Source organism: Palaemon carinicauda, chromosome 8 (genome assembly GCF_036898095.1).
Source record: "Palaemon carinicauda isolate YSFRI2023 chromosome 8, ASM3689809v2, whole genome shotgun sequence".
NCBI lineage: Eukaryota > Metazoa > Arthropoda > Malacostraca > Decapoda > Palaemonidae > Palaemon > Palaemon carinicauda.
Window position 1 is genome coordinate 34989161 of NC_090732.1, and position 12572 is coordinate 35001732.

At 35.0% G+C, this 12572-nt stretch overlaps 1 protein-coding gene across 1 annotated transcript in view; it reads right to left on the minus strand.

Annotated features, from left to right (window-relative positions):
- Positions 1-1675: 1675 nt before the first annotated feature.
- The window catches only part of sau (Golgi phosphoprotein 3 homolog sauron), a 44620-nt gene continuing 33723 nt past the window's right edge, over positions 1676-12572 (minus strand). Inside the window, exons 3-6 of the mRNA XM_068378558.1 lie at positions 6951-7065; positions 6636-6811; positions 5105-5242; positions 1676-4717 (exon numbers count right to left, since the gene is read on the minus strand). Coding sequence (XP_068234659.1) covers positions 4607-4717; positions 5105-5242; positions 6636-6811; positions 6951-7065 — 540 coding nt within the window. The 3' untranslated portion in view covers positions 1676-4606. The remainder of the gene's footprint in view (positions 4718-5104; positions 5243-6635; positions 6812-6950; positions 7066-12572) is intronic.

The window sequence follows — 12572 nt, forward strand, 5'->3', positions numbered from 1 at the left end:
ACAGAAATGTGCAAGATTTCTTTGAAGGTGGTTTAGATCAAAGTAGGAGGAAAAAAAACTTAATAATCCTTGTTCCAAAGTTGAGCAGGAACCACAGAGGGTTCAGAACTAATGATGGAAAACTTGATAATGGCCGCTGCATTGTCAGTTGCCTTGCTCTTTGAATTTACTTTGCTATGTCTACATATTTCTGATGCAGTTCTGGCAATTTCATTTTCTAAGGCTGACAAAAGATGAAACTAGAATTCAGACAAATTATTTTAGGACTTCAAAACTGAAAATCTTTCAATAAACTGATATAGTCAATTCATTCCAATAGGTAAAAGGAATACTAAAGCGACAGACAAAACCATACCTTTTCAAACAAAATTTCCACTATCATTCATATATATGTAAAAAGTAGGAATTAATAAAATTCATATGAAGAATATAGTATCAAACTAATATAAACCCATAAAATCCGTCAAACAAAAGAAAAACAACTTTCCCATTACCGGATATAATAATTTTTTGTAAATGCAATTTCAGTACAGTAATGGCTTTGCACAGATGAAAACTAATACATAAGTATAAAGTCAAATATATTATATATATATATACATTATATATACAGTATATATAATTTATATATATATATATAAAATTGTGAAATATGTAAAAGGCAAATGATTTGGGGATAACTTAACAATTTACTAATCTAAAATGCCCCAACACCAAATTCCTACAAAAAAAAACTTATCTACGTAAACAATGAAGAGAAACTTGGATATCAAAAGTATAACTGCACCATAGTGGGCACAATCGTGGTTACAGAAAAAAAAACTCGGTATGGAGAACATATTTTTCTTAACTATCCACGTTACCATAGAATTATAAAAATAAAATTCCTTAACAGCCCTGACATGCTGTGCTTCTATACCAACCTTCCAGCACTGCTCTTGACCCAGACATATATATATAAACTATATATATATACATATATATACATATATATATATATATTATATGTATATATATATATATATATATATATATATATATATATATATATATATATATATATTATACACACATACATACATACACACATAAACCACAGGTAAAATTAAAATATTGAGTGAATCCCTACGAGATCTATCTCTGAAGTCATTGAGGCAAAACTAGTTGGCATTCCATCAATATTTTCTATTTCTGATTTTTTTTTTTTTTTACATCTGAGCATCATGTGTTCCTGTGAGTTTTAAACAACATACACACATATACATACATACATATATATATATATATATATATATATATATATATATATATATATATACAGTATATATATATATATATATATATATATATATATATATATATATATATATATAAATATATATTGTATATATAAACAAATACACACAGTATGTATCAGTTCATTAATTCACTCATTGAGTAGCAGACCCAGACAAAAAAGGTAGGCTTAGTACTACTGGTTACTAACCTAGAGCCTCTTCACTCAAAAATATTACACTTGCACTATTCCAAGAAATGTACATTCAGGAAAAACATGACCATTTTCTTCCATTAAATGCCATTTTCCCATCACCAGCAGGTTTTTGAAAAATATCCTATTGTACCCATTGAGTTTGCTTTTTTTTCCTCTCATAGTTCTTTGTAAGCATTTCTCATGTTTTTATTGAAAAAAAAAATTTGTGCAACTTTAATCTAAAGCAAAGAGCCACTTCCTTAAAAGCTACCCTGGACAAAATGAAAGACACTACTTTGTGGTCACAAGAAACAGATTTTTCAATACACTTGTTATTCAATTTATTCACAAATTTTTCAACTTTTTGATGACTGTTGTTGACACCAAATGAAAGTTACTTTCCTTAGAGCAACCTGTGCCAATTATTCAAGGTACAGACGTTACAGAACTTAAATTTTCATATGTTCATTGTAATATCAATTAAAAATTTATAAAACACTTTCAGTGCACCGACTGTTAATTCTATGATTGCGTAAACTAAATACAGTACTGGTGATATTCTATTATCAAGTTTATAATCTTTGTACAATATTAGCATCATATCTGCTTATTATATATTTTCCTTATATTACAGTACTGAACAGAAAAGAACTATACTGGTAAATGAAAATTATATATAATTCAGAACATAAGCACTCATACAAGACAAAGCAGTTTGAAAAAATTATGTATTAAAGTACCCCTGTAGTGCCAGGAAATGCCATATTTCAATGAACTGTCTGATACAGAGGTTCACAGAAAGTCACCATTGCTTAATTATTTTCTTGTATTACCACTCAACTAAATCATGTAAAGCCAAAACACCATTGCTATTGTCAAGTGAAAATAAAAACCCTTTTCCAAACGGAAATAACCCTTACATAGCCTGAAAAAAAATTAAATAAATTAAATTCATCTCTTCCTCAACTCTTTATATACCACAGCAGCTTTCTAAGAATATACAAGTCCCATAAAATATACAATATGCCTATGGGCATAGTTCCATCACCATGTTTAAAACAGCAATCCTTTTAACTAATAAATTTTAATAATCCTGCATGGTAGTGTTGTCAAATATGATATTTAGATGACAGTATAAATGCTAGGGCTATTTACATAATGAAATGTCAAGTCAAAAAAATAAATATACTGTACTGTTAGTGATGAATTATTCAATGTAATGAAATATTCATGCATAAAGATACATACACATATAAAAATAATATAGTTATAGTGAGAGCAAACATTCTGTAAAACCCACAAAAATGTTGATAATTACAGTACTGTACTATGATCAACAATAATTCCACAAAAATTACATTAAGTTTTAAGAGATGAGCCTCATTTTCTGTTCCCATAATAATGAAACTTTTCATGCCATAGAAAAAGATATAACAAGCATTGAGAAAACAATCAACGTATGACTGCCAACACTTCTTACCTATCACTATTTAGGTTTATGAGTAAAAGTATTCAGAATTATGGTAATTTAGTTTGACAGGTTTCTAGAGCACTATAAAGAATGGAAATCAAAATAGATCGTTTCACTACTTATAACCAAATCTTAATACAATAGACTTACGAATGAAAAATTTGCAATAGGTAGAAGAAAGACTATATAGATTAACTGGACTAAAAGATTACTACTTAGTCAAAAAGGTATGCGAAAACCCAAACCAGATTGCATTTGAAAAAGTGGAAAATATCTAGCACAAGCACATGTAGAAGAATGTGATGAAAATTTCTTAGTATGGCAGTTATCCAAAATAAGGTCAAAATTTGCATGGATTACAAGTCTTCAAAACAAATACAGAGCTACTTGTGAATGAAGTCTAATCTTTGTAATGTCATCAATAAGAGTCAATTGCTGCCACATCACAACCATGCAGGGTCTGGTGAAATTAGAACATGCACACACAACCTATACTAACAAACCTCACCCTACACAATATTACTGTCAATAGTAAAGATGAGATGTAAATACTGTAACGGGCTGACAACTTGTGCGCTTTTAAATATAAAGCACAGTAGTACAGTATACCGAGCCGACAGTACAATGAAATCATATCTCTTAAGGTATTTATGCTTAAATATCCATGGCCTAATAACAATTCTAACTTAATATTTTTCTTACAATTTCAAGTTAACTGTTAGGAAAATTCTTAGACATGTGATTATTCTTACTATGTAAAATATCTTTATTATAACAAAACTACAGTATAATATTGCTACTGCATAATTCAAAACTCTTACAGTGAATCTGAATAAAAAAATGCCCCAAATGCTTATATACAAATGTTCAACCAATGAAACACCAAACTAACAGAATTACTTCAGTGTTACCCATGGATTATACAATAAAACTAACTGAATATGGTAACAGTTTCCTCATTTCATATTTTCACTGGTACAATAGTCACCTTTATTACGCATGGTTAAAAACAGATAATGACAAATGGAGATTTTAATAAAAGCTCTGGTAACTTGTACAGAAGTTTGATGTGACATACCTGTCTCAGTACACATTCCCAAAAAAGAGGCCTTAATAATAAAATTGTGAAAAAATAGAAACTAATAGAAAATCTGCTGACAAAAAATGTGTGAAAAATTCCCATATTTCACAAATGTTTTTCTTATAAAAATTCAAAAATAGAAGACAAGTGGTGTTGACGAGACATGTGATTTCCGTACTAAACCCTCACATATATCCTGGCAACTATCCAGCTCTAAAAGGGATTCTTTACAAACAATGAATCAGCAAGGTTATTTGCCTGCAAATAAAGACTATTGGATCAATAATGTTCAATGACAATAACAATAGTTTCTGCTAATAAAGAGAATACTATAAGCAATAGTTAATCCTCTTTATTTTAGCTATGCACACATGATAGCAATTAGAATTTTACTTATTACAAACCTCTATTCAAGAATGAAGACTAAAACAAGTTATAATTGTTAATGGGATACCATGAAAATATTCCAACCTTATCACAATAACTTTTTATATAAATAGATCTAGTTTCCATCAATCCTTCCAATTAAAAGATATAATCACAGGCACTAATTAAAATCCTTTACTTCACACCATGTAGGAATTTATTTGATAAAAGCTGCAAAGACTGACCACATCAAGTCATTGGCATTTGGCTTTCCTGCTTCCACATCTAGGTCTAAATCCAAGAGGTCTCGCACACGCTTCATAGCAACCTGAAAGGAGCACAAAAAGTTACACAATTGATAATGCCATTTGACATCTTGTGGACTAATTTCAACACATATCTTACAAAATTCTTACAGAATGTGGAAATCAAAGTAACACTACTATACCAACAACTTAATTAAAAGGTGATACAGCAGTAAAAATATAAAAGCAATATCTTAATAATAATTTTAATAATAATAATAAAAAAACAGTCAGAATTATGAAAAATCTTATGCAACATACATAACGAACTAATTGAAAGACTGTGCCAGAAGCTATTTATTAAAAGAGCAACCAAATTTGTCTGGCAGTCTTAGTTTGATCTCACGGATGCCATTAGTTATCAATAGAAAGGTCTACAGCAATATCTTTAGCTACCCTGTTATTCCTACCTCATAGTCATCATCTGAAAGTGGAGCAAAGGCATTCTCCAGTACATCTGAAGCATGGGCAAGGTAAATTAGGGATAAGACCCTTCGATCCATCCTCTGGGGATCCCCAACCCATCGACTTAATACACTATCTTGTACCTGAAAAAATTATCCTTCAATTAAACAGGTTACTAATACATGCATGAAAGAAAATTCTACACTGCTCAACTAATTATGTTGACCACAAGACTTCCAAATATAATGCAACCAAAGTTTGCAGATCTAATTAAAGCTTGAATGTTATTTATCTGCTTGACATTCATGTCTTAACTTTTAAAACAGTATGATATGGTTAGATTCCCAAGTTACATAAAGTGCTTCAATATAGTTTAGATGACATTCAAGCTACTTTTCCTTCCAATAAAAGATGAATTACCAATTAAAAACATAAAAATTAAGTTTTCCTGCTCTAAAAGGAAAAAAAAATCACAAGATGACAACTAGCTGCTGATGACACATTCGTAGAATTGATTGTTAAAAAACATTACCAAGCTACAGTAAATTATTTTAAATTACGGAGGTCCATGACTACAAGACCACATCTGATTACCAGTGTGGCACAGTCACTATTGTAGAGCCAAATCACAAAATAGGCAACATTTGTCATCAAGATATACTGTAAGCATGCTGCACCTTATGAATTTGGACAGAATGATGGAATTTCATTGTGAAATTCTGAGGGTAACGTTCATATACTATTATAAAATCTTTACAATACTAAATATGGAGGGTACCTGCAAGCAAGGATTTAATGTTTATGTAAAGTTAAAGGCGGCAATACAAAGGGCAGAAAATTCTAACCTTGATATTGCAATGAAATTTATTGGCAGAAGAAGAACAATGCATTCCACTTTTACCTTCACTCCTTCATTTCACCATTCACTGACTGCCCTTCCTCATGCTGCCTCCAACAAACTTCTTGCCACACACATCACTTGCAATCCCAACAAAATTTTCTTTTACTAACTTCCACTCCTCCTCTAAATTACCAGTTTCTCTTACTTTCACTTCGTCATATGCCATTTTCAACTTTTCTTGATATATACTTTATACCCCCCGTTTTATTAGCTTTTAAACCCTCACTAGCTCCTTTTTACATCCACCTACTCTATTCCCCCACTATATATTGCATTGTAAATCTTAATATTTTTTGAGAAAAAAATATTTTTTTTTTCCATTTACACTAGAAGTCTGGCAATCTACCAAATATGAATCTTATTTATTTATTCAAATTTATTCTTTTGATAATTTTCCCTATGTTATTGGGTATTATTGAGCAAAAAGAAATAAAAAATCATTAGTTTAGCAAATTTTGATGGTCAGAGAACACAACTACTTCATTTACCATTAGTATGAATTACACTGTTATTCAGAACACGACCCTACATAAATAAATTAGTGCTTATACAATTTTTTTTGTAGTATGAGAATCTTTTGAATATAAAGTACCATAATATAAACCTTCAGGCCATAAGAATAAATGTGTGGTTACCTTCTTCACTAATTTGGTTTTCATTACATTGTCTGTAAGGGGGTGTGTTGTCATGTCAAAGACGAGAAAATTTTGCTTCTCTGTTGTAAGCACTCCCTTTTCCACCAGATTTTTTGCTAATCGCTCCCGTACATTTCGTAGCTGATATCGTAACTTCAGAGGATTCCATGACTCTCCTGTAAACATATGAAACTCTTGAGGAAATACATACTTCATCTTACAAATATGGAGGAAATATATGCAATAATTCCAGATTCATGGCTCTATGACAGATACAATCTCAACATTTTGAACTACTTTTTCTTACATGCTTACCTGACAGGTACTCAATCCAAGACTGTACTGTTTCAGGTGGATCTGTCTCTTTCACATGCTTTAAAGCTTCATCTAGCAGGACATCACCAGTAGGTTGATCAGACCGTAATAGAACCTGTCACAAAAGTCAAACAAATATTCCTCAATATTATAATAAAAGTACAGTACTTCTCTAATACACGAGAGAGAGAGAGAGAGAGAGAGAGAGAGAGAGAGAGAGAGAGAGAGAGCTTTAATTTTTGTCTTCAAAAGGTTTATTCAAGAACTAGTTTTATCTTTTTATATCGGCCCCACTTATTGTTATTATTACTTGCTGAGCTACTATCCTTGTTGGAAAAGCAGGATGCTATAAGCCCAAGGGCTCCAACAGGGAAAATATCCCAGTGAGGAAAGGAAACATAGAATACTGTCCCTGAGTTTACACTCAAGCAAGAGAATTTCAAGACTAGAGAACAACAGCTTGATTTTGGAGTGTCGTCCGTCCTCCTAGAAAAGCTACTTAACATAGCTTAAATCTAACTTCTACAGTTACATATTGGAAAGTAACCACTGAATAATTACAGTGCAGTAGTTAACCCTCTGAGTGGAGGAGAATTTTTCTTATTGCTGTCAGGTGTATGAAAGAAAGAGGAGAACGTGTAAGTAATAGGTCAGACTTTAAAGTATGTACAGTCTAAGCAAAGAAATATTGAGCCATAAACAGAGGAGGCTCCAATACACTGTACAGTGCTACTATCTGGCCAATCAAAGGACCCAATAACTCTCTAGCGCGAGTATTTCAACGGGTAGTTAGTGACATTGCCCTCTATATGAAGTACAGTCAAGACTGGAGAAAAACTTTCCCTTGTCGAGTTACACAAAATCCTTCCTGATGCCACTGTCTACTACAATGAATATGAGTGGCCTCGCTCTGGCCCCATGATAGATTTTGCAGTTCTTTGCCTTAGGAAAAAGAGGTAATGTTCTTCTTCGTCGTTATCCTCCTCAATAGCGTGCTGCTCCTCTAACAACAGAATTAGTTAAATTCATTTAGGAATAAGGTTAAGAGTATATGTAGTAAAATATCTTTTCCCTTTTAACAAAATAGTTTCAGAGAAATTTTCTATATCTCACAGCCTTAAATTATGTAATAACATTTTAGAGGATTTCTTCATGTCCCACAGCCATAGCTTACATAGTAAAGTCTTAGAAGTAATTCTTTATGTCCAGTAGCCTTAAAATATTCTACGTAATGCCGTGAGTAGTGAACGTGTATAGAACAATAGATTATCTGTGAGGTAGGCTAGGCTTCACATATAACATATTCAGCAAAGCCCTTACTGTATACATACAGTATAGCATATATTGTGCATAATCAAGTGTTCATAGAAGTGTGGGAAATTGTTATATGCGTATGGGAAATTGTTTTATGAGTGTGGGAAAGTGTTATAAGAGTGTGGGAAAATGTTATAAGAGTGTGGGAAATGTTTATAATAGTGTGGGAAAGTGTTATAAGTGTGTGGGAAAGTGTTATAAGTGTGGGAAAGGTTTATCCAAACCATTGTCCTCTAGTCTTGGATAGTGCCATAGCCTCTGTACCATGGTCTTTGATGAGATGCACAGATTCCAAATTATGAGGCATGGTATTTGCCTTAAAAGGTGATTTTATAAAGTAGAAGCTTCCCATTACCTAGTTTACATGGTACTGCATTTCTCTCTGGGTATATACCCAGAGAGAAATTTTAAGGCTTTGGCGTAACTTTCTGTTTGCTTAAAAGTTACCTAGTACATCCAACACTAATATGCTCTGCATCTGATTTCTGAACAGCTGCTTCTTCTATTTGATATATTGAGGACATTTCATTTCTTATTGGTTGGCTTGTGACTGGCTACAATTAGTGCACTTTGCAAGATCAAAACAATTGACACAAATCCCTTGTTTTCACATAACCTAATTGGATGTTCAAATTTGAAGCAACTTTAGCATTACAAAGGTTTCTGTTTGTAAAGGTGAACTGGTATTCTCTTATTTTCAATATATACATGAGAGGGTACGCCATGGTCTTCAAAAGTGAAAACAATCATAGGGGTTCTGGGAATCTTATGAACCTTCCATACTTCTTTAGGGCACGTACCTGATATTTCTTCCTCACTAAATTCATAAAGGTCCAAGTTAAAAATAACCCATCTTCCATAGCTAAAATTCAAACAGTTTGATATTCACCATTAGACTTTCTTCTATTTCTATACTGTATTACTGAACATAAAAGACTGCATTTTTTATTTGGCATGCCTCAGATCTGCCAAATCTAGAAATGTCACTATGTTCTATAGCACTGTACCTACTTGCCTTTGTATTAGCTTTCTAAATCTAAAATAATTATATTCTTATCTCTTTATTGCTGCAATAATCCACATTGGTGGTTTAGGCTTTCTTTCTGATATCAGATTTATTTTGGGTCAACAGGTTCACTCTCAAACCAGTAACTGGGGCAATCTATGTACAGGTTTCTAGAAACTGTATTGCATAGTGCTCCAGGGTAATTTTGACTATTATCAATATTTATTTTTGAAATTTCACAGATCACTTTAAAAGCTTCCTCATAATCATTATTAAATGGATTGAAATTTACCAGCCCATTGAGTGAATTGTGCCTCCTACAGAGCTGTTCAGGAGATAAAATATATATGTACAGTATAATAAATCTTGTTAATGAAAAAATAAGTTAGATATTAAGACCTATGATAAATAGTTTTTTAAATTTTATCTATTAAAACTGTGTTTCTTGAAAATAGAACAATACTTAGAATTAGAAAAAGTTTTTTTACCAAAACAAGTTTGTGTGTTTTTAAAGGTCCATTCATAAAATATATGTTGGATAATTAAAATAGTATTAGAGAAGCAGATCCATGCTTCCTATTTGTCACCTTCAAAATTCATCCTAATTTTGGAAATTTAACCCCATGGGTTAAATTAGAAGTAATCCATAGTGCTTCAAAGTGAATATTTACTATTTATCACGTATTTGAATGACTCTCAAATTTATTACAATAGCAGCACTTCTTTGAACATTGGAAGAGTAGTCCTTTTTAGTGCCTGTCATCAACAGAATTTTCCATAATCGAATTGGCTGAGGTCGTCATCAGTGTTGGGGTCCAGGGGTAGGGGTAACATTGTCAATGCTATTCATTATTATTTTGAGGGGATATGTATAATATTAAAAATAAAACAAATAGAAAAAAGTTTAGGGAAAAGAAAATTTTAGATTGCCTGAGACATACTAAAAGAGACCCTAATAGACTTTCATAGAATTAATTCCTCCACCAAGCAAATGTCCACTCTCTACCTTACAATAACGGGATGGTACCACTATGATTAAAGTAGCTGAAGTGTAAGCCAAACCTGGCTAATAGGACTAAGAGCACTCCAAGAATAAAAGCATTCCAACTTTAGTCATAGTTGCAGGAAAACTGGACAGATTGCTGGGGGGGGGGGGAAATAAAAAAAAAAAGAGAGAGAGAGAGAGAGAGAGAGAGAGAGAGAGAGAGAGAGAGAGAGAGAGAGAGAGAGAGAGAGAGAGAGCGCTGGGACCCGAGGGGAAAAATTCTGCACAAGATAGTTCTGTATGCCAACAGGGGAATCTTGACAATCCTTTGGTCCAAACATTATCAGGTCATTGGCAAGACCACAGCCGCTCCCACAATTGGTTTTGGAACAAACTCCAATCCAGCAATGACATCCTTTCCTGGGCAATCTTCGCTGGAGAATAAGAAATTAATCTGTTGGAGCATACATTGTAGCTATTCGGGCCATGCCCTCTAGTTATGTATATTTCTTCCCACCTCCCCCTGACAGGAGGATGGGGACATAACACATACACACATGTATGAGGTTGTTCAGAGAGCGTGAAAATCACCCACAGAAGAACGAGGTCAGCTGTACAGGGTTCCCCGAATGCTGCACCCCAAGAGAGGGGAAGATGAAGTAGGAAGTGGCCAGTCACTGCTACATTATTCATCCTAGACTTACTTAGCGGGTAACTTCCACCCTCGAACCCCTGATACTTGTCCAACAAGGGAGCCGAGGTGTTTAGATCACGTTATGAGCAACCACCACAGGACTTCGCCTGATACAGCGCAGACGACGACTCCCGGAGGTATCTTGCCATGTGACTAGCAACTGGCTTCAAAAAGCCTCTCTTGCGAATAGTTGTTGGATAGCCTCCAGGTGTGAAGACATAGCAATGGTATCGCTTGGTGGAAAATCGTTACGTGTGGTTGTCCGAGTAGCTTGGGAAGTAGAGAGAGCTCTCTCAATGCTTCTATGAGCAGATGCAGAAGGTCCAAAATCCATTCTGCATGCTGCCACAGTGGAGCTAAAAGGGTCAATGCTAGATCTGCAATGCCCTTACCCAGTTTAATAACTTCCTTACTAGGCAGAGGGAAGGGAACGCAATGACGTCCATTTTGTCCACAGGTGTTGAAAAGCGTCTTGCAAGAATGCTTGTGGTACCGGTAATGGTGAGAAGTACACCGAAAGTACCGGTTTAGGGACGTCGCAGACAGGTTGATTGCCCATTCAGAGCCAACTATCTGCCTACTCCTGCTCAGATTATTTACCAGCATGTTCTTCTTGCGCGGGATGAAGAGTGCTGTTAAGGCTACCAAATTCCCTTCCGTCCACCTGAGGATTTTCACAGCTAGCAGGCATAGGTGCTGTGACTAGGTCTCTCCTTGTTTGCTTAAGTGGGACAATACTGTAGTGTTGATGCTCATCAGCACTACATAGTACCCTAAAAGGAGTTGCTGGAAGTACTTGAGAGTCAGGTAGGCTGCCCTCATTTCCTGAAGGTTATATGGCAACGCCTTTTGGATTCGGACCAAAGTCCGGATCACATCAGGTGTAACAGATGAACCCCAACACCCTTTTTTTAATGCGCCTGTGAAGACCAACAAATCCAGGGGAGAGAGATCCACTCCTCTGGGGAGATTGGTGTCTAGCACCCACCAACTCAGGTCTCTCTTCTGTTCGGGTCCCACCGGTACTAGGGTACTCGGAGACAATACGTGGAACCAGCCGTGGGACACTAACTTCGAGGAATGTTAGATGGCCGCGCCGTTTTGACATTGGTGCTAGCAATTTGCCTCTCGGGAGAATGCTCTACCAGTACTTGATCCCCTGACGGAAAGACATTACCTAGTATGGTCTTGACCAAAGGTGGAACAGTCTGAGGATGGTTGGTCTGTGAAGGGGAGGCTACCTGCCATCCCTCTTCGCAAGGGCAAGCGTTGGCAAGACAAGGATCGGTAAAGCACGCTGGCTTGCGCACCTCTTCCAGTTTGTCCTGCTGGGAGCATATGCTCGCAAGGTGACAGCTGGAAAAAAGAGCATATTCAGCTCTTAAATGTAATTGCTATCTCCGAGCATTTGCGAGGGGTGTGTTCATGATTGTGAGGCAAGACTGGTAGAGCGCATTCCTTCCAGTGTGCCCAACCGCAAGATGAGAACTGGAACTGCACACTGGTTTTTGAGCTTTTCCCAGTTCTCAAAGGCAACAGATCTACCCGTGCATGCCTTTCTCAGCTCGCCCAGGTGCCGTGACATGGGACTCCCTTTTATGTCGGACCATGCTTCTTGTGTGT